General features: G+C 40.2%; 1 protein-coding gene across 2 annotated transcripts in view; it reads left to right on the top strand.

Moving 5' to 3' along the window:
• GLIS3 (GLIS family zinc finger 3) overlaps nt 1-22713 on the top strand; it is a 469129-nt gene that overhangs the window by 336316 nt on the left and 110100 nt on the right. For both annotated transcript variants that reach the window (XM_036261134.1, XM_036261133.1), the window contains one exon: nt 19910-20071. In XM_036261134.1, coding sequence (XP_036117027.1) covers nt 19910-20071 — 162 coding nt within the window. The remainder of the gene's footprint in view (nt 1-19909; nt 20072-22713) is intronic.

Raw genomic sequence — 22713 nt, 5'->3', positions numbered from 1 at the left:
GCTGTAGAAGAAAAAATTAAAAACTAAACATGCAAAATTGTTAAAGCGTGGTCAGCGCTCTCCTATACAAAGCTGTTTCTGTAATGGAGTTAGTGCTAGGAGGTTATTCAAAGTTGGCATGAGGAAGAAGCCACTTTGGTAATGAAAGCAGAAAAAATATATAACTGGTCCATGAAATAAAAAAAAAAAAGAAAGAAAGAAACCTTCACGTAATGTATTTTGGTGCACCCTAAAGCTAGAGGTTAGACCCAGTGTGTTGCGTTACTTAAGAGTGGGCTGTGATTCAGAACGATGTCTCCAAGCCCTTTGGCTTTCTGGGAAAGGCCTTTATTTGATGGGCCAAAAATATTCCCCTGGAGGGTTGGGTCTCCACAGAATTAGACAAAGGGCATCAGAGCCTGTTCCATGGTGATGTGCAGGCTTCTGTTCAGGACATTTCTGTTGATTTGGATACCAACTATAGTCTCAAACCCAGGGCACTTGGTGGTAACATTTTAATAGCCGGCCTAGATTTTTGGCCGGCTTTTGTTTAGTTTATTTTTCTCTAAGCTTGAGACTTAAGAAATTGAAATTCGAGAACAATTGCTGTGTCTTGAAACAAAGTAAAATTTAAAAAACGATTGAAGGTATTTTTTTTTACTTTCAACTGCTGCATTGAGGAATAGAATTTAACTTTTATAAATGACCATTGCGTAACTTGACCACAACAGGATTTTTTAGTTTTTTGTTTTTTTTTAATCCTTACCCGAGGACATTTTTCCATTTACCTTCAGATGGAGTGGGAGGGAGAGAGAGAGAGAAACATCGATGTGAAAGAGGCACATCGATTGGTTGCCTCCTGCACAACCCCAACCAGGGCCAGGACCAAACCGCAACCGAGGTACATGCCCTTGACTGGAATCGAACCCGAGACTCTGGTCCACAAGCTGATGCTCTAACTGCTGAGGAGCCTAACCAGCCAGGGCTGGCTTTTTTTTTTTTTTAATGTACAGTGGTAAGCAGGTGATTTGACCAAAGTTAAAGAAGTCCTTTGTTGTTTTCTTCTGTTTTTGCTAAGTCTAGAGAATGTAGTAAAATAAAATCTTCAGAGGGAACAGGCTGATACCGTCCTAGACACTGGCTTGTGCATTTATACTACTCATTCACGTTCCCTCCTCTGTCCCATACTGCCATTAAAGGGAAACTTTTCTCTGTTGATAATATTGACAACTTATGTTCCCTAGATTTTCATTCTTTCTGCTCTCTTGGACAACCAAACTCAATGGGGGGATTTCTGAAGAACCCAGTATATTATTTAGTTATCAGATGAACAGTCTGTACTTCAATATAATTTATCAACAGCGTTTCTCTATGACTTGTAAGTCTGTAAATGCTGGGAGAGAAAATTAATCTGACATTTTGGTATTCTTCATGCTTAACCCTTCACAACACTATTTAGTAAGAATATATCCCGAGACCCTAGAAGCATCTTAAATATTTCCTGTTCTTTAATCTATTGCCAGCCATAACCACCGCCCCTGACTCTTCTTCCATTGGTACGATGCTTTACGTTTTGTAAAATATTATATATTTGTATGTATATAATCTTTGAACTTTACAACAGCCTTTTGAAGTAGGCTGCTCTCAGTGGCAGAGATTCCTCTCCAGGCATCATGACCCCTGTCTTCTGTGGAATTCTACTGTGGGAGCTGAGGGGTTGTTGAGAAAACTGGGTTGGAATGTCTTCCTTTCAAAAAAAAAAGAGAGAGAGAGAAAAGAAAAAGCACAAGATGACATAATCTTCACATTTCTATTTAAATCCTAAAAAGACAGACAGAACACCACGTCTTCGTGTATGTAGTGATTGGAGATGGAAAGACCTGACTTTCACCCAGTCTTCCATGCTCCTCTGAGAGGCCATGCTTTTGAGACATCTCTCTGATTTACAAATTTGCTTCCTGGGTCATCCTCACTTGACACAGCCACTGGCTACTCCCCCAAGCCTGTCCCCGCGTCCCCTCCACCATACGAATTCTCTTGCTTTTGCAGAACTTCTGCTCACCAGGTGGGTCCTTTTGAGCTTTCACATTTCTCTCTTATTTATTTATTTTTACCCACAGGCTTGTTCCATGTGCACCATTGTCTGAATTGTCATGAATTTTGGATTTAATTCCAGAATGTCAAAGGCATGTTTTCAGCTGAACAAACCAAATAAAGTAAAAAGCTTCATCCTTCCTTTTACTTTACTCTCATTACCCATCCCAGTGGGGAGGATGAGTAAAGAATGCATCCTCTAGATCCCGAAAGAATTTCTAATATTCATTCTTTCTCCATAAGTTACAAAGCTTAATCCTTTCTTTAGACATTTTCTTTTTTTCTAAATAAACAGGGCCTAATTGGAAAAAGCTGAGAGAGCTAAGCAGCAAAGAATAGAAAACATTTACTGGGCTTGGAAGTGCATATTGAATACTGCAGGAAATTTGCATATGGATTACTTGGTGAAAAAAATAGAAACATTCTCAGCCCATTAGTTACTGTGATGGACTCCCACTGACTAAAATCCAAGTACTTTTGCCTTGTTTTCTCCAACTGTTCTTTTCTGTAATCATTTCTCTTTAACTACAGGGCAGCTATTCTGTTACCGCACTTTGTCCTAGGGAGGGGGAAAAAGGCATAGCTGTGCCTAGAATATGAGCAGGGTACCTCTGATTTAATCCCCAGAACATTGTACCATTATTTCTGAGCCTGGGCGGAGCAGTGCCTGCTTATCAGAGGAAGCTCCTAAGTCACTTTTTTTTTTTTTATCCTCACCCAAGGACATTTTTCCATTTTTTGTTCAGATGGAGTGGATGGAAGAGAGAGAGAGAGAGAGACATCTGTGTGAAAGGGACACATCGAGTGGCTGCCTCCCGCACGATACAACCAGGGCCGGGGACAAACTGCAACCGAGGTACGTGCCCTTAGCGGGAACTGAACCCGGGACTCTCTGGACCGCAGGCCAATGCTCTAACCGCTGAGCCAGACTGGCCAGGGCCTAAGTCACATTTTCAGCTCTTACCGTTGTATTAAATGGCTATCCTTAGATTCCTCCTTGGTGCCTCAGTTTCTCCAAATGCAAAATGGAGAGAATGTGTAGCAGCACTCATGGGGATGCAGGGGGGAAGAAACTATGAAAGTAAATTGAGTCCCTGGAATAGAAGATACCATAGAAATTTAAAGCATAATTAAGGTAGGAAGAACAGATTAGTGTTAAATGTATGTGTGAAACACATTTTACATTTTATTCCAACAAAGACTGAATTCAATTTACTCCAAATGAAGAGGAGAAAGAAAGGGAAAAAAAGTGGTATTATGAATTAGGGTTCTAAATTTGGATTTGGATAAGTGATTAGTGTACTACAGACGTAAAGCCACATGTTGACTTTTTCAGCAAATGTGTGTGTGTGTGTGTGTTGACGAAGGGAGGAGGAATATACATAATAAGCAAATCTCATTACATTGGCAGTCCTTCTCCAGGAGAGCTACATCAAGGACTAGCATAAGGATTGTTATCAAAAAGATATTTAAAACTCTTTACTTTTAGTCCATAGAAAAATCATTAAACATGGATCAGCTCTTCGCATTGTGGTATGAGGCAGGACCGCGTGTACAAAGAGACACACAGGTATTGCCTACAGGAAACATCTGTGTTATTGTGTCATTTATTTGGGGAGACAACCTAAACCCTGTCACTTTACAAAGGAATCATTGAATATTAATAGATATAGAAGTTGGTGTAAAAGATCAAAATATCAATATCCACCAGCCTGTTTCGGGCTTCCTACAATGGCTTGGAAACTGCTGGAAGAAAGATTTGTGCAGCAATCGATCACAGAAATGGGATGAAATCCTACAGAAGAGGATTCTCTGTGTTTTATAAATGGCTGGGTGCTGCATATGCACTAATTTGTGCAAAGAACTACAAAAATGTGTGTGTGTGTGTGTGTGTGTGTGTGTGTGTGTGTGTATACTCAAAAGACTTTATCATAAAAAGGATGTACTTTTTTTTGGCCAAATTTTCTTGATGTAAGTAAACCTTTCATCGGGGCAGTGCCAAGGACATGGCTAAATGTCCTGGAAACATGCAGAGTTTCCCAGAGAGAATACATTTAGTGCAGACCCCACATTCCAGAAAAAATCAAGAAACAGTGATCCGTTACCCCGCCCCCAACGAGACACCTGTGTGAATATGTAAACCAGGAAGCACCCAGGTAATAATTACAGTGTGGTTTCTAAAATACAAAATAAATAAGATTCCTGTGGGAGAAAAGATGTTTGGGTTATCAATTTCACTCCGAGGACCTTACAGTTGAAAGCGAGGCTTGGGCATCATCAGCATCTCTCGAGAGTTGTTGTTGTTGTTTTTTTTAATACAGATTCTCAGGCCTCACTCCAGACCTGGTGAATCAGAGTTGGCCTTATAATGAGTTCCTCGGGAGATCTGGGTGCACATTAAAGTCTGGGAAGTACTGTTCTAGGATAACGTTTGGTCTGTAATTGTTTCAGGTCTCCATACAAATAATCCTTGATAAATTTTCGGTAATTTGATTTTTTGATCACTGAATAAATGATGATCGGAGAGGAGCTTTGATAATCGGATGATCTGACCTAATGTTACCCATCAACCCCAGATTTTGTCATTTTTCTTCCCTGAGCCCCTGGCACAGGGTCCAGCACTGTGTTAGGTTTTGGAAACGAGCCGGCAAGACAGATGCAGAACTCGGGAGAGAGCCGTTATGCAGATGATTGCTGAAAATTTCATGGAATGGCAGATGAGTAAAGAATTATGCAGGAAAAATAGTGTGCAAAGAAAGTCCTGCCCTGGCCGGCTTGGCTCAGTAGTTGAAGGGTCGGCCCGCAGACCAAGGAGTCTCGGGTTCGATTCCAGTCAAGCGTGCATGTACCTCGGTTGTGATTTGTCCCCGACCCTGGTGGGGTCATGCAGGAGGCAGCCAGTCGACATGTCTCTCTCACGTTGATGTTTCTCTCTCTCTCTCTCTCTCCTCCTCCCCCCCCCCAAAAAAAAGAAAGTACAAACTGAGTGAGCCTGGTCAGGTCCGGAAGGCCAGAGAGTGCCATGACATCCCCCATGGTGGTGTTGCCCTTTAGAGGCTTCTGGCTCAAGTGGGCCACGAGTGGGTGGGTCCCAGACCAGCAGAAGAGCAGCAAGGTAGGTTAGCAGTTCCCAGTAGTCAGGCTGCTGAGTCAAGAAGGAAACCGATGCCGTTCAAAACTTTTTCCTTTAAGTAAACATTTTTACTGGCCATATGATTTTATTTTTTTGAGGCGCCAAAAGCTTACATGGTTTGCTCAAATTAGAAAAATAATAACCACCACAAGTCCAGAGAGCAGGCAGACGAGAGCTCTACTAAATGGGGCCGTAGTTTCAGATCTGCCTTGTTGATTGTCACTCTGCAGGTGCTCTTGGTCTGGAGGACCTGGCTAGGCGGCTTCCGGTGTTCCCTCGCACCTGCACCGTGGATGTCATCTGGTGACCTAGTGTCCCCATCTGTCTTCCTTGTGGGGGTCAGCCACACATCAGCTGACCCCCAGCATTTAGAAGGGCCAAGGGTTTTCTTTTTCATGCTTCTCTTTCTCTTTTTCCTGTTGAGGTTGCTTTCCATCTCAGTCATTTTAAGTTTGAATCTGATTTGCATATCTGAACTGCTAATTATACCAATTACTTGCAGTGCTTCTGCATTCTAAAGAGAAGTCTGAAACTGACCCCTTTCATTAAAGTCCGTGTCAGTTTGCCCTGAAATTTGGAGCTGGACAGACAGGTCCTTTTTTCCCCCCCTTATAAATATATTTTTAAAAGGCCAGCTGCCAGCAACTATATTTTCCAGGTTCCAAATACTCACGTTTCTGGTCATGTTTTTCTGCAGTCCAGCGTACATTCTTTAACTAAATACTACCCTTGAAAGATCAAAAGGAGTCCTCCCTGCTTTCATTTTGTTCTTGGCTGTAGCTCATGGATGTCTATTTTTTTCCCTTAATTTACGAAAAGCTTTCTTTCTTTCAGAAGAAAAAGAAGTGGCTCTGTGGATCATAAAGAGATCATTAGTGTTCACTAATACAGTCTGTTCTTAAGTTGCTTTACCACCATGTCTTTTCAGCATTATTTACTGAGCAGCTGAAATAATTGAGCTTTGAATTTTTAGATTACTATAGAGCAAGACCTATTGTCACTTATTGCTGGGTATAATTGCACCATATGTATTTAGTGAAGCTATTTATTCATCTCCCTGGTGGATAACTTTGTCAAAATGAGTTGAGATATTTCTGTGTGTGCAGTTGGAATCTAGAAAACATTTGCATTTCATATAGCACTTAGAAATTATAGAGGGCTTCACAAGTATTTTTTTTTTTTTTTTTGCTCCAGACCGTAGGGTCTGTTCTTTAAGTTTTACTCATCTTTCATTGTTCTCCATTGTTTGTTAGAACAAGCACTGTTTGTATGAGCACACAGCTATTCTGAGTGGATTTTAAGCCCTGGAAACATAGCTTTAAAAAGAGAAAGGAAAGGAGGTAGGGGGGAAAGAAAGCATTTTAAAATAAATAGCTCGCATTTTAATATGTAAAAACTCATTTTTCAATGATCTAACAAAGCTGCATTGGGAACTTACTGTGCACACTTGTGCATCAGGAAAAAGACCAGCCAGGTTCTTGTCCTAAATGAGCTCCCGTTCCTTGAGGATGTTATGAGAGCATATACATGGGAGACTAAGCCTGGGCATGGGGACAGAGACTGCTTTGCTCAAAAAGGGATATTTCAGCTAAGCTCTAAAAGATGAGTAGGATTTAACCAGGCAAATGGGAGGAAAACATTTTTCCAGACAAAGGAAAGAGCATGTGCAAATGCCCTGAGGTGAAAAAGGTATGACACTTTTGAGGAACTGAAAGACCTGTGAGGCTTAAGCTAAGGGAGAGAGCAGGAAGGAACGGGGGTGAGCTAAGGATGAGGTTTTGGTCTTTATTTGAAGAATTTGATACAGGGAAGTGACATGATCAGATTTCTGGTTTTCAAAAGAGAACCCTGGCAGCCGTGTGGAGACTAGATGGTGGGTGGGGATGAGTGCGGATGGGGGAGACCCGTTAGGAGATTATTGAAGTAGACCAGATAAGGGATGGTGGCTTAGAGTAGGGGAGGTTAAATGTTGATGGAGAGAAGTAAACATTTTGAGAGATACTTTTGAGGATTGGGAGATTAGAAATGGATATATGGGAGAAGGAGATGTCAAGGGTTGCTTCCAGACTGCATCTCTGCATTGCTGGGTGAATAGAGGACAGGGAGTGAAGACTCTGTTTTGGGGAAAAGGTCATTGTTAAGTGTTGGGATGTTTACTTTGATGTGCCTGTGACCCATCACTATAGAGATATTGAATAAGCAGTAGGATCTGGAGCTCAGAGGAGAGGTGTAGGTCAAGAGATGATAGTCTGATATCATGCAGGTTGGATTCTTGTATCCAACAAAGGAAAATAGTGAAATGGTAAATTGGTAGTAAATTCAGGAACCCCTTTATTTAACGAAATTAGTAAGGTATTTCATTAGCTGATGTGCAGCCTCAAGTTCCTTCTAGAATCCTCAGGTTGACTGTTCCATGCCAGGTTTCACTTTGCATTTGATTCTAAGCATCCCAAGCATCTGAGAGGCTTACAGATGTTTACTTTTTTTTTTTTTAATTTGAGAATTGCAATTAGGAAGATTATGCCAAGAACATAAGGTTCACAATACTGATTATTAATGACTTCATTCTATGTTCAGACTTTGGTGAGAATGAGGTATATAATTAAGGATAGTTGACCCTATTGGCTACAGTACATTTAAATTGCTAATATTTTTCACTGTGTAAAGAAACAGAAGAAAAAGTGCATTTGGACTCCGTCCATTATATGTTTCTTCCTTGATCTGTTTGAACTCTTGAGAAGTAATATTTATTGGAGTTGCATGGAGGAAATACTTGGTTAAATAATTGAGCCAGAAAGCCACGATTCTAGTCACTGCTCTGCCACGTCCTAGCTGTGTGACTTTGGCAAGTCATTTCACCTCCCCGGGCCTCAATTCCCTTCACCTGTGAAGGTGGGGATACTAATACTACATAATTGGACTACATAAAAGATTATCATAATGGCTAACTTTTATTGAGAATTTACTTGGTGCTAAGTACTTTCATGTAAGGATTGTTGGCTCTGTAGGATGACAAAGAAGATAAAGTAAAAGAAGAAACGTATTTTAGAAAAAACATAATTTACTCATTATTTTTATTTCTTTGAAAAATAAGAAACAACCGTCGTTTAAACTCAATGAAAACGCCAAGTACTCTAATTAATAGACCAACAGTCTCATGAAATTAAAGCGTCTGAGGTGATCTGTATCCGGTCCAAACTTGACACTTAGAGGTAGAATTTTATGGAGACCTATCGTTCTTGGGATAAGTGGAGTCAAGCTGCAGAGAAAGGGGTGGCAGTTGTGTTAAGGAGAATAGTTGAGGGGATTGACATTACAATTCTTAGCCAAGGTGTTTTTCTAATAATTATAGGGGTCAAACTCAGTGCATGCTTACAGTGATTGAATATCCTGTTGGTCTCGAAACCTTAAAAGGCTGTAACTGGAAAGGGTCAAGGGATTTAATGGCACTTTCTTGCCCAGGGGTGAACCATGGGCATATAGGAAGAAGAAGCAAGGTGTGAGAACAATTATCTCGATAGCCAGGAAGGAGAAGGGCGCAGAGAGAGGGTAGGGAGTTTAAATCAGAACAGGGAAGAAGAGCAAGTGGAAGAAATGGAAGGTTTTCCGAGCATCTGCTGAGTGCCTGTCAGGCATGTGAGAGGAAAGCCACGCGGAAAAGCTCAGCTGTGAAAGAAAGAAAACTGGAAGTGCTGCCTTTTGGAAGCAAGCGAGTGAGTGGTTTTGATGAACCAGAGTGGGCTGTCACAAAGACCGTCAACCCTCGGACTGGGGAGCCGCCGGAGGCATCACTCTGAGCTCACACCTTCGCAACGGCCGCCAGGGCTAATGCAGGCTCTGAGTTCCATGGTTTTCGTATCTGCTTCTTATTTTAGGCAGCCAGTCGCTGATGACTTTTAGCAAGTACAGAATTTATATTTAAGCAATGCATAATGAAAATCGATGGCTTTTTGTTGAGGAAAGCACAGTGTCAGGAAAATATCCCTGCCACGCTCTTTCCTCCTGTCACAGTGGTGGAAATTTTACATTTAAAAGTGAAAAGGCTTAAGATATAATTTTTTAATCCCATCTTTCCTGCCCACTTGCATCTCTTCCAAAGCTTGTCAGGGCCAAATCTGGAATAGTAAGAGCCATTAAAAGTTTGGCATCTTGCACTCTGTTTTTTTGGAATAAACTCAGTGTGGGCCAATTTATGGTAAATTATTCTCTTCATGTGTGAATTTCCTTTTCTCTCTTGGCAAATTCATGTTTGCCTCTACACCCCTGCACACAGATCTTAAACACATACATTTATCACCGAATCTGTGTGGGATATGTGTGCAAGTGTTACAGCGTGTGCCCATGGCTGCACCCACAAGTGCATCTGCACATATTTGCACCGATGTGCCTATATGGTAGCAAATTGACTTAAACAGTTTGCCTTGGAGGTTTGTGTTGCTGTACGTATGTTAGCATACATTCTGTTGCAACCTGCAAACAGTTTTTCAGTCAAGAGATGACAGAATTCAGCAATCATTTTGGGAAACACCATAGTAAATAAATATATTGCTTAGTTCTGTTAAACCAAGCATGCCAATTCTTAATAAAACTGAAGGCAGACAGTGGCACGTCTCGTCTTTGCCGTCAAATACAATTACAGGGCAGCCAGGCCGCTGCCAACTGGAAAGGCAGAGCCAAGACCTCGCTGCTGCCCCTGTACTCTCAACATCGAAAGCTCTGGAGCTAGGCATGATTATGACCTGGGGTCATGTGGAACTATAGTGTCTGCCTACCATTCAGGGAGGTTGCCTATAGGATGGGCAGGGGCTGGCAGCATGGGAAATTTCTTGACCTGCTCTTTGGGGTTATTTGACCCAGGGCAATTAAGGACAAGATCCCAAAGATTTGTTTTTTCTTTGCATGAGACGCTCTGATGAGAGGCTCTTTCCTGGCATGTTTTAGAGCATATTAGCTCAGCTTTTAAAGGGCAATTTAAAAGCTTCTTTTCCTTTATGCATGAAGAAGGCGCACACATTTATGTGCCTTGAGTTATTGCTAATAACATAGCATGTTCCCAATGGGTGTATGTTTAGCTCAAGTTTGGAAAGGGGTGCAGTGTGAAAATAGTTCACACACTTCAGTGGTATTGCTACAAATTTCTCAGAACATCAATAAAGAAGTTAATGCATCTCATCCACACGCAAAAAAAAAAAAAATGCAACCATATGTTGTTATTAGTATTGTTTCCTCACATAATTAGATTTAAAATAATTAAATATATATTTTACAGTAGTTCTATAGAACATTAAAATCCAGCAAAACCCATAAATGCATTTTATAGCTTTTTCGATGTTGACCATTTGATGTCATCATGAGCAGTAACTGGCCCTACCTAATTAAAAGACCTTAATGAGCTTACTACACAAGGAAGTCTAGGAAATCAATATGTTTTTTTTTTTTTTACAAAGAGTTCATTTTGTCTATTTTGTTCAGCATTAATTTAGCAAATAATCTGTGGTCACTTGAATATACGCCAAGCACTGTACCCAGTGCTGGCAATAAAAAGATTAATAAGACACAGTTCCTTGTCCTCATAAATCTCAGAGCCTAGTGGTGGAGACAAACAATCCAATTAGTGTAGCTCCATGTTCTGCAGGTCAGTGGGCGAGGTGTGGTAGGAGCTTGAGGAGTGACCCATTGTGCCTTGGTGAGAACGTCAAGGGAGGTGTCACAGAGGAGAGGACACCAAGCTAGAGAAAGGGTCAGTAGGATGTCGCCAGGCACAGAGAGTAGCAGAGGCACAGGGGTAGAAAGGAGCATGCAGCTTCATCAAGGAGCTGCAGCTGGACTGGCCTCGAGCCAGTGGGAGAGGCGGGGAGGTGATGGGATGGGGGGGGGGGGTGACCACATGCATGCCACACCCCTCATTGACCTGTCTCCCTGTCTGTGTTTTCACTTCTTTTCTTTTGCTTACTTGGTTCTCTTTTACTTCATCTATCCCTGCCTGTCATCTGAAACTTTAGAGACCTTTTACAGAAACCTAGTTTTAAAGAACGTTTCTGACATTTTTTTTTTTAAATGCCTAAAATAATGCCTACAATCCAAAGGACGTCTCTCTCATTTTCTCTCTCCGTTTCCTCACCTTTAGTATATAGAAAATAATTTGGGAGTGTTGCAGCAGGCTGGGTCAAATTCTAAATTTATTCTAGGTATGTATCGATCTCCGGGAATGTTCTATGACTGTAGGAAATGTAGGTTGGAGCCTGCTGTTTCTTTTGTGTATGCAGAGCCTAAGAAAGTGCCAAGTATGCAAGCAACTCAATCCCTGGTGTATAGACTTGTACTTAAAGAATTTGAAACAATGTTTTCATTAATAGGGAGTAGCAGAACATCTGAAAGTAGCTTTTATGTATATGAATATATATATCCTTCCCCAAAATACCATGCTTGTGTAGATACATGTTTATGGAAATCTATGTGGCTACGTGGTGGTCAGAAACACAGGTATAGAAAACTAAATGATTTGACTGCTTTTAGATATGTTTATGCAAGGTCAGTTACGCGGCCTTAACTATATTTGCTCTGCTGGCATATAATCGATGTACATTTATAGAGGTTTGAGTGTGAACCTCTGAAATATACACACTTTAGTGGATACATATTTGGAGCTGCAGGAAATCAATGCTAATAAACAGTACCAACAAAATATCAGGTAACGCACTTATTACTATGTATAAACAATCCCAGACAACCAATTTTTTAAAAATTATGTATTCACTCGCAGAAATAATTCTTTGTTTGAGATTATAACTTTCTGGCATTGTAGTGACACAACATGAATAATATATGGTACTTTATATTTGTTGAGTAACTGGAGGAGGCTGAAGGATCTGTCTTAAATACCAGTGTTGCACTGTGGAGTATTGTTTTTCCAGTTGTGAATATAATGCCCATGATGAGGTTCCATTTGTCCCCAACCCCTTGCAATTGTTATAAACCAGACACTTCATAATTTCCATAAAAATTTAATATGGTTCAAATGTTGGCACAAAAATAATACATTTCTCTCTACATTGTCATGTGGCTTCTCGAAAACATTTTTTCCATTTTCGTTTTTTTAAGCGCACCCTTCACTTATTTTGTCACCTCATTTAAAGTACCCTTTTAAAGAACAATTGCTACCCATGACCCAAAATGTTGAAAAGCAACAAATTGCCTTCACCCAATAAGAAACACATACATACTGCCCATTTAGGTAACCTTTGTTTTATACAGATTTCTTAATCAAAAACAAGAAGCACAACAAGCCAGGGAGCTGTATTTATGAGCTAGTTAATAGATTCATTTTGTACACCAAAATAACCAGGAAAAACAGAGTAACTGGGATCTCTTTATTATGGCTTAGGAAAACATTACACAAAGGGTTTTATATTAATTCTACAAAATTTTTAATAGTTCCAGAAAATCTGGATAAATGAGTACTGTCGGTCCCTTCAGAATGCCAGATGAATGGCGCTGACGTGGTTGAGTCATTGAGGCCAAAGTGTCATAGTCTCTTCCCCCTCCAGCGACCCCAGCCAAACCGAAGGGCAGGGAATCATTAAAGGCTGTCGTCAGAAGTGCAATTGCAAGTCTATTTAGGCACTTGGAACCCTGGGAAAATCGGTTTGGGGTACACCAATTTCCCTGACGTCAAGAGAACTCTCAGATTAACGGGGAGTACCCCTGCCATGACTTTCAATACTTTTCCATTGAGGCCACTATTCTTCCGCGTAGAACCTTTGAAATATTATAAAATCAGGTGTTACCTTTAGCCACCAAAGGAAACGTAGGAAGTCCTTTTCTATGGGTATCACGTTTTGTGATGGTCCTGGGGATGGGGCAGTTAGACTAGAAACATGAGTAGGGTCACAAAAGGAGATGAGGACATCTCCCTCCTTGCAGAGTTGGTGCTGTGAACAGGCAGGAGGGGAAGGCCTCCGCATTACTCAGTGCAGTGAATCCGCCAACTAGTTACTTTTTGAACGCTTCAAAACATTTGAATCATTTTCTTTCTTTCCTTTTATGTAACACTTTCTACAAACTGATGTGGTAAATACCAAGATTTGCTGTAGCATCCAGTGATAATCAGGATGCACAGGGTACAGAATCCACAGGGTGGCACAAGGCAGACCATATGTCCAAATGTGACTGAGACTGAAAAAGAAACAAAGTCAGACGGCCCCAGTGTGCTTCGGAAGTCTTTCTGTTTTGATTCTTTGTCTCTTTTTATCCTGATTTTTCTTCTGCCTTTTTTCCCCCAGACAACACTTTCTGTTATCTTCCCAACCTAAATTTTAAAATTAGATTTTACTCTTCCACACTTTTAAGGATGAAGCTGCCACTGTTTGGTTCATCAGAAACAAGCCCTTCATTCTTTTTTTCTTGCTCTAGTTCTTTTATTTATTTTGTGTCCTCCTTTAAAAAAAAAAAAAAAGAAAAGTCTCATCAAATTGTACATTTTCAGCCTGAGGAGAGTTTAATGATCCCTAGAACCTACTTCTCAAAACGTAATCTTCGAATACTCAACATTTAAGGAAGGATCACCTCGGAGATTGTTAGAAATGCAGAATCTCAGGCCTCACTCCACACCTACAAATCATAGTCTGCATTTTAACAACATGCAAGGTTACTCGTGAGTACCTGCAGCTGGGAGGCGCTTTCCCAGAAGGACATTTCTGAATCCAGCTGAATACATAAGTCAGATGTCTCACCCCTTCGCGGTGTGTGAGGAGGCCCTTGGTGCTCGGCTGTTCCTTTGGCCTCTCAGCCTCAGGAGAAACGGTCTTTCATGTACACCTTTTGTAGGTAGGTCCATGATTCAAGTGGACTTGAATTCTTGGCCTTATTGTGGAAATCAACCTTGGCTATATCCATGGCATGAGAAATATTTGCTGACCTTCCCACCAGGGCCTTTCATTGCTATTGTCTTGGACTGTAAATGGAAGATGTAAATTACCATATAATTCATCGCCCATTTCCCGGAGCTGCCCAGCCGATCACAGCATCAACCACCGCTAATGGGATTAATTGGTCTTGACCCATGAAATTGTAAAAGTGAATACTTCCAAGGGTCGTAAACACTGAGCCTTAATTGAAATCAAGTGTATATTTTTAAAAAGCATGTCCAGCATCATAGACTCCTTTCTGTTTGGGTCTTGTTGACTTTAGTGATGGTATAGAAACCTGATCAGGAAAGGTTTGCTGTTATTAGTACTTTGGATATGAACTTGTGCTTCTCAGCACGCTAAGGAGCCGATTAGGGGAGGGAGTAATAGTCTACTTGATTATTGGTTACACATATGGAATAAATCCTATTTTAATGGTGTCTAATGAGCCTTTCATTTTCAGAACCTTACACAAAAGCCTCTAATAGAAAGGGAAAGTAATATTTCAAAGGTCATCTTAATGCCACCTAATGTCAGCAATCTGCAATCAAGCCAATATATAGAGATGGTGATTACAGTTCATTTGTGATCCTTTAAATATGAAATAATCTCCTAAATTAGCAAAGTGATGCAAGCTAGGGTTCTCTGGGTTTAAGGCAACTTATACTTTTTAATTAAAGTTGGTTACTTGAAAACAGCCACAGAGTTAGAGACATTTCTCCAGAGTGAGGCTTCATGCAATGCTGTATTTTCAAACCCCATGGGATTTGAAGCTCTGTCACTCCCAGCTTCATGTTTTGTTCTTCTGTGTCTGTAAAGTCACTGAAATGTGCAAATGGGAAACAATGGCTCCCCTCCAGTGTTTTTTCTCGACAGGGGACTGGATTGGGCACAAGAAATGTGGGCTGTTTTGTTGGTCAGGAGGCCACTGAGGGAACTTGTAGTCATACCTCTTTCAGAACCAGACATCTGCCTGGCAGCAGATTAAAGAGAGGGGAGTTTAAAGAATCCCTAGTATGGGATTGGCAGTCTGAGCTTTTGTCCCAATTGCTATGCCTTACCCTGGACAGGAGAAGTTCCTTTCCAGTCTAGGGCTGCTGCTAGTCCCGTGACTCTCTTGTTGCCATTAGAAATGGGTAAATTCTGAGATGCTCACTTCTCTCAAGAGATTTCCTTAAGAAAACCGACAGCGATTGCAATAAATGGCATTCCTGAACTCAATGGCACACTGTCTCATCCGAATCTTTTGGAGGGCTTGTTAACATTCAGATGTTGGGCCGCCGACCCCAGGGTTTTGTTCTGTAAATCTGGGGTGGGGTCCGAGAATTTATATTTCCTACAAATTCCCAGAGCATGCTGATGATGTGGGTCCAGGTACCACGAGTTTGAGAATCGCTGCTCAAGGTCATTAGTTATGACCTTCCCAGACATACACATTGACTTTGCTTCCATCTTCCCATGAGCAAAGTTTGAGTTTTATTCATCTTTGTTGTTGTTGTTGTTGTTAATCTTCATTTTCCACTGATTTTTAGACAAAGTAGAAGGCGGGGGGTGGGGGGGAGAGAAACATCTATGTGAGAGAGACACATCGATTAGTTGTCTCCCGCACAGCCCCCATCAGGGCTGGGGATCAAACCTGCAACCCAGACCATGCCCTTGACCAGAAATTGAACTGGCAACCCTTCGGTCCCGGAGCTGATGCTTTAGCCACTGAGCAAAACTAGCCAGGGCGAGTTTTCTTCATCTTGTTCCTCCCAATGCCTAACACATAGTGCCACACTCATAGGGCTTGCTGGGTATTTGTTGGGGGAGTGCCAGTCAGATTAAATTACTAGTGTATGCCAGACCACTTTCCCACCATCACTGCCTCCCACCCTCCCACCTGCTGTCTTGTTGGATTCTGGGAGTTTGTTCGTTGTTTTGCTGCCATCTCCTCAGGTAGGGCCTGAGGGCCATTTGGATGACGGGCAGCCTCAGGACCTGTTCTAGTTGGGTGTCACTGGGCCCAGGTTCCTGGCTCCATAGCCATTCCAGGTAGGAGAGGACCTAAGACAGGCTATCGGTCAGTTTTTGTGTAGGGGTTGGTTGGTGGCAGTGACATGAGCAGTCTGGTGACAATTTGAACCGTAAACCTCAGGATGATGGATCTTGTACTTTAGGAACCTTGATGAGAAAACATTTGGCCGAACCAAGGAAAACACTCCTCTTGTGGTCCTCGCTTCCCTAGGTTTAGATATCATTAAAGATTTGAAAAACCTGATAAAAATAATAATAAGGAAAAAAGGTGTCCATTTGCCTAAATACCCAAAGTATTCAGTTTTGGTACTTTGTAACAATATTTTGTAGTTTTAGCTAAATTTGAGTTTATTTTTAATGCAGTTGCATTTAATTAAATTTATAACTCTAGGGATAAAATTGCCTGAGAAGAGGAAATTCTTGCGCTGAATTACTGGGTTATTCCCATAATGAATGACAACGATGTATTAGAGAATTGTTTGTTTTCCAGTATCACCCAGACACCATTAGAGAGATGAACAGCACCTCCTTCCTCTTGCAGAATTGTTAGTGTGGCAGGTTCAGTCAGGTGTGCTGCCCTGTATACACCTGGTAGGGTGGGTGCCAGGTCTCCCCACCAAACCATTTGTCATTCTTCAATGCCTGATTTTACTGGTCTTGGGTTTATGGTGTTTTCAAGTGAATTTCTTCAATAAGAGGGAGACTGTGCTGCATATTGAGCCCGAATACATGACATATCCTTTCTTTTGCCTTTAATCATACAGTCGCTTCACTCTTAATCATTTCCCCTGAAAATGCTATGATGCTAATACAATAATATAGATACTTTTATCTCTTGGCCTTTCTTGTGACACAGGAAACATCTGAAATCAGCTGGATTTTCATGATTTTATAGATCATCTTTCTGTTGTTATTTTCAGTCTGAGTGTTCATATTTTCCTTCATCTTTGCTGTTTAAAAATGGTCAGGATATCTGAGATGTAGTTCACTTTTCACTGACTTGCTTGGAATGTAGCAAGCCCCTTGGTCTTTGATCATTGCTTCTCTTAACTGCAATCATAGCCACTAGTTGACTTTCTTTTTTTTTTTTTTTTTATCCTCACCCGAGGACATTTTTCCATTTTTTGTTCAGATAGAGTGGGAGAGAGAGAGAGAGAGAGAAACATCGACGCGAAAGGGACACATCGAATGGCTGCCACCCACACGACCCAACCAGGGCTGGGGACAAACTGCAACCGAGGCACATGCCCTTAACGGGAACCGAACCTGGTCTCTCCGGACCGCAGGCGGACACTCTAACCGCTGAGCCAAACCGGCCAGGGCCCACTAGTTGACTTTCAATTGGACAGTTAACTAGAGACCTTGGAAACGCTAGTCTAGATCCAGTTTGTGTCTGATCCACTGGACAGTTTGAATTAGTTCTAGGACATGTCTGAGATCTCTCTGATCACTCCACGGTCAGTTCAAGGATCTTGTTTGTCCAATATGCACAGAAACCTCATTAATCTATTCTCAAGTGGCTCTCCACTTTCGTGTTGGTGCCAAAACTATGCAGCCTTTTCTCTTACCAAGATCTGGGGAATGCAGAAGGGAGTGGATGCTGGGCCTGCCCAGGTCTGGGTATGTGCCCCTGGATCTGGCCCCAGAATGCTGTCCACCCTACAAAAGAGCCTTGCTATGAAATAGGCTATAGGTTTGATGCGTCCAAAACCACAGGCTCATTTTAGACCTAAGTGTGGTCCACCAAGTGATTCCAAGTAAAATAATCTGAGCTCCAGGAGTTTGCTCTAAGTCGCCATTCAAAGAGAACCCTAAAAACAGATGTTTGGTCAACAGAGGCCTCTTAGCTGTGAATTGGGGGTTAACTTTGAACCCCTTGATTCTCATTTGAGACCCAGTTGAAAATCTGCGCAAATAAGCCACTTAGCCCCTCGATCCCTCCAGCGACATGGCACTCTGTCTTTCACTCCGCTAGAAAAGTAGCTGGCTTCATCAGCAATCATCTTCTGTTCAGGCTAAATTTACTTTTATGTGAAATAGAAATCAGGAAAACACCAAAATTATTTTAAGCAAAATATCAAAATTGAAATAAACCAACATATGTCTGTGAAACATGTATAACTCTCAATCAAAAATAAGTGCAACTTTCACAAATTTCTTAAAATACTACCGCATGCAAAATCTGGACAACTTAAATAGATGGAGTTATGACATGTTTGGCTATCCTTTCTCATTAGTTCATCCTTTACTTACAAATGAAGATTCAAATAACTAAAACCTGGCCAGCCCTAGATCATCCCCTCATGAACAATATACTCCATCATCTGTTATAATCAGTAAGTGAACTAAGGAGTTACATGAAAAAATCTTGAAGTAAGGTTAGGTTATACCTGCTAATTTTGAATGGAAAGCATCTTGTATTTACCTTCTTTACTTAGATTCTGTCCTATCCACTCCCCTCTTCACACACACATTCCTCGCTAAGAAGTGTGATTTCTTAATTGTTTTAAACATATTATGCTTTGTTCTGATTAGTTTTTTTCCATATTCATAAGTTTCTCTTTCAGTGGAAACTCAAATGCTATTAAAACTGTCAAAGTGACATAAATATTCCGGGGCTTAGCACCAATGAGAGTTAAAGGATAAATGCCCATCTCGCCCTCATGCTTCATTCACAGCCTTGCTCTAACACGTTTTCTTTATTGAGATTGTCATTTCAAGGACTGGAATCACTTCGACCAGCTATTGGGGACTGATATTTTGCCCACAGAAGGCATTTTTTAAAAAAATTACCATCAATAAGTATTGATAAACCAATGAAGCATTTCTTGAAATTGACAGTCTTTCATTTTTAATTCTTCTCTTCTTGAACTAGATAACCAAGATTCTTAATAAATAAATAAATAATAAAACCACTTTATCTGGAGAGTGATTTAGCATTAAATGAATTGTCTTTCAATACCTTTTTGAAAGCATGTTTAAAAACTGTATCTCTTGCCCGGCCAGTGTGGCTCAGTGGTTGAGCATTGACCCATGCACCAAGAGGTTGCCGGTTCCATTCCGGGTCAGGGCACATGCCAGGTTGTGGGCCAGATCCCCAGTGGTGGGCATCATCAATGTTTCTATCTCTCCCTCTCCCTTCCTCTCTCTAAAATCAATAAAGAAAAAACAAATTTTTTTTTTAAACCAAACAACTTTATCTCATTAGGCTTGGCATCACCCTTAACAAGTTCAATTTTTTGGGAGTTGGAAAACCCCTTAAAATGTATTTAAGCAAGTTTATGATTATAATAATTCAGTGACACACATCTTTTTCATCTTGAACTCTTGGATCTTCAATGCACTTTTTTTTCTCATACAGCACTGTGATTTTTCCTGTTAGTTTATTAGTTGTAAAAAGTTTCTTCCTTCCTGGTTGCTTCAATTTAGACCAATTTGGAAATGGAAAAGTGTGTTAATTTTTTAATAAATCTTTAAGACACGCATTACTGTATTTTTATTAACTGAGCCAGATGGCTCACAGTGAATTTTCTCTGACATAAGTAATCACAAGAATCAGTTTGGGACCCAAATCTGGTACAGAAAGTGGCATGTATATTCAGTGGAAAACTGCAATTCACATAAACATATAGATATATTTAGAAGTAATAGTTGTTACTGTTTGGATTCCATTTAATTTTTGTTTTAGGCTAAGTACAAACTAAGAACTTTTTTTTTCTGTCCCTGCAACTCAAGCATTCAAGGTCTTTCTCAACAACTGAAAATTGTTTTCTCTTTTTAGTTTGAAGGTTGCAAGAAGGCCTTTTCAAGGCTCGAAAATCTCAAGATTCACTTGCGGAGTCACACGGGCGAGAAGCCTTATTTGTGCCAACATCCGGGCTGCCAGAAGGCGTTCAGCAACTCCAGTGACCGCGCCAAGCACCAGAGGACGCATCTGGACACTGTAAGGATGGCAGGAGCTTTCCAGCTTCCGGCAGGAGGCCCCCGTGTGAGGAAGTGCCCTTTTGATAGTGGGATGGTGAAGGTGTTTGCTTTATGGACTGCAGGTTCTAGGGGCCATGCCAAGGGCAGCTCTGGAACCTGGTAAAGGGCCAGAGGGGCCCTGATTGGCTCTTTCTTCATTTTTCTGCAGTCACGAGTATCCTAAATACAGCTGCCAGGACAAAGGGGTTCTTTGGTAACCACTGTGTACCACGCAGAGGCAGTGTAGGGGCTGTCCCATAGTAGACTTGAATACAGAGAATGACCACTACCATTTGGGCATTAAAATAAGTATTCAAATACCAAGATGTACTAAGATACACGAAATACAGGGTGTGGCAAAAGTAGGTTTACAGTTGTGAGTATGCAAAACAGAGTCTATTCTTGTATTAGTACATATTAATTATTGTATTATTTTCTATACGAACATCTGTAAACCTACTTTTGTTTTTCTAATTCTGTTGTTTTTTTTTCTTCTTGACATAGAAATTGGAGGCTAGCGTGGTTTTTGAGAATGAATCTGGCCTTTTGCTTCAGAAACCACCTGGTATTTTCACCTTTCAGTAATCTAAAAAGAATCAGCAACTCCTTCCCCAGGGTTCAGTTTCATCAGGCTTTTTATGCGTTAACAGCCACATATCCATTGACATAAATCCCATGAGAACAACTGATTTTCATTATCACACCTTAACTCCCTTAGAGCTGTAACATTTTGTTCATTTGCAAATGTCTTTTCTAGACTCCACCCTCTCCTTGATTTTCTCCATTATGTTGAATATCCTCCTTGCCATTTTTGGGGTTTTGATGCCATTTCCCTTATAGGAGGCCAGGTAGACTATACGTAATTTCGCTTCACTCAAAAACATCAGGATAAATGTATTATACACATCACAGATCTCTTCTCTCACATTCTTGCGAATAATGTATTCATGACAGTACTTTTTCAGTGTTAACGTTCTGATGTCTATTATTAAACTACACCAGAATTTGAATTTTGAAAAGATACTCTTATTTCTACACACCTTCTCATACATATTTAATATTCTTCTGATGTTATAGTTGACATATTTATTAAATTTTATATTAGTCTCTATTAGTCATATTGATAGAAGTCATTTTAACTATATGTCACGTAACCTTTCTGAACAGAATTACCTCCTGATATACATAAATGTGATAGTTTGCCTAGTAAATATCTGAAATATAATTAGAGTAATATGAGCATAAGATTGACCCTTCCTGCTCCAGCTGAATTCAATTCAGTGATTTTAGGACCAACAGAATAGAATATTAAATGAATAAATTTGGTGAATAGCAGTATTTTTTAAAGGTAGAAATAGGCAAAAAGAATAAATTATGTTAAATGCCCTATTTTGTATGTCTAAAATGGTCTGGATAGAAGCCAATAAAATTTTCAGTTTATTATTAAACTTTATCATGGAAGAATGAACATTCATGAGACAAGATTGTCTTGAGAAATTGCTTCTACTCTACCTAGTTATCTGTATTTTGAAAGAACTATTGTGAGGCTAAGTGTTACAGTGCTACAATACACTTCCTTGCTTGGAGCTAATTTTAGCTAATCAAACTAAGAGCATTTTCTAAAATCATTTTGGAATTTTAAAAAAATATCCCTTTTTAAAACTTTTGAGGAAAGCTACCTAAGATAATGATTTTGTGATTCACTTCAGTGCAGTAGCTTTTAAAACTCAGCTATTTTTATTTTTTAAAATCACTTCTATATTAAATCTTTATAAAATCATCATTTTTTTATTAAGATCCAAACTACTACTATTTAAATGTTTATTCAATTTTAACAAATTGGTAAGCTGTCTTAACATCATATAGAAATGAAACATTTGTTTAAAAAAGCAAATTGTAGTTGCTTAAAGAATTTGTTATTTAAATTTAGGTGTTCATTCTCTTTTGGTAAGTACTCCTTATGCTAATTCCATCAGAATTTTGGGTAAAAAAATCTTTCTTCAACTAAATGGATTTCTTACAGGAAAATCATTTTCCCATAAAGATTACTGAGTTCATAATTTGAACCCTGGATAGTTTTAATTCATTTTTCTACTTGGGTAGCAGTTTAATACCCAAACAGGAGAAATAATGTTACAGTACAAAAATAAAAAAGATTCTAGACTTAGCCTTGGGCTCCACCCATCACGTCTCTCAAGAGCACAAGGGTGGGGATTGGAGTAGCTAAAACGTGTGTTCTCATCTGCTCTGCCAAGGGCTTATTCACACAACCCAGGCTTAGCACCAGGACTTCTACAGCTACTAGCATTAATGTCTCTCTGGCTGATTTTTCATGTGTGTGTTGTTTGAAACCTACTGTCTCCACACTTTCTACTAATGTTTCCTTTTAATTCTCTCCCTCTCTCTTTCTGAATCAGGTTTCTTCTGAAACATTTCCAGTCTTTTCTGGACTTTTCTACAGCTTCTTTATACCTGAACTCTTAAAGAATGTGTGTTTCCTAGTTTCTGACAGTCCCAAAGATTGTTTTCAGGGGAACATAACTGTAAGTATGACTGGAGATGCTTGCTAATAATTTCCATGCTTAAAAAACGCCACAAGAACTTCCTGGTAAGAGTGCACTC

This window comes from Molossus molossus, unplaced genomic scaffold (assembly GCF_014108415.1).
Source record: "Molossus molossus isolate mMolMol1 unplaced genomic scaffold, mMolMol1.p scaffold_m16_p_14, whole genome shotgun sequence".
NCBI classification, from domain to species: Eukaryota; Metazoa; Chordata; class Mammalia; order Chiroptera; family Molossidae; genus Molossus; species Molossus molossus.
Note: the sequence above shows the minus strand (reverse complement) of the source record. Positions and strands in the feature narration are given on the sequence as shown.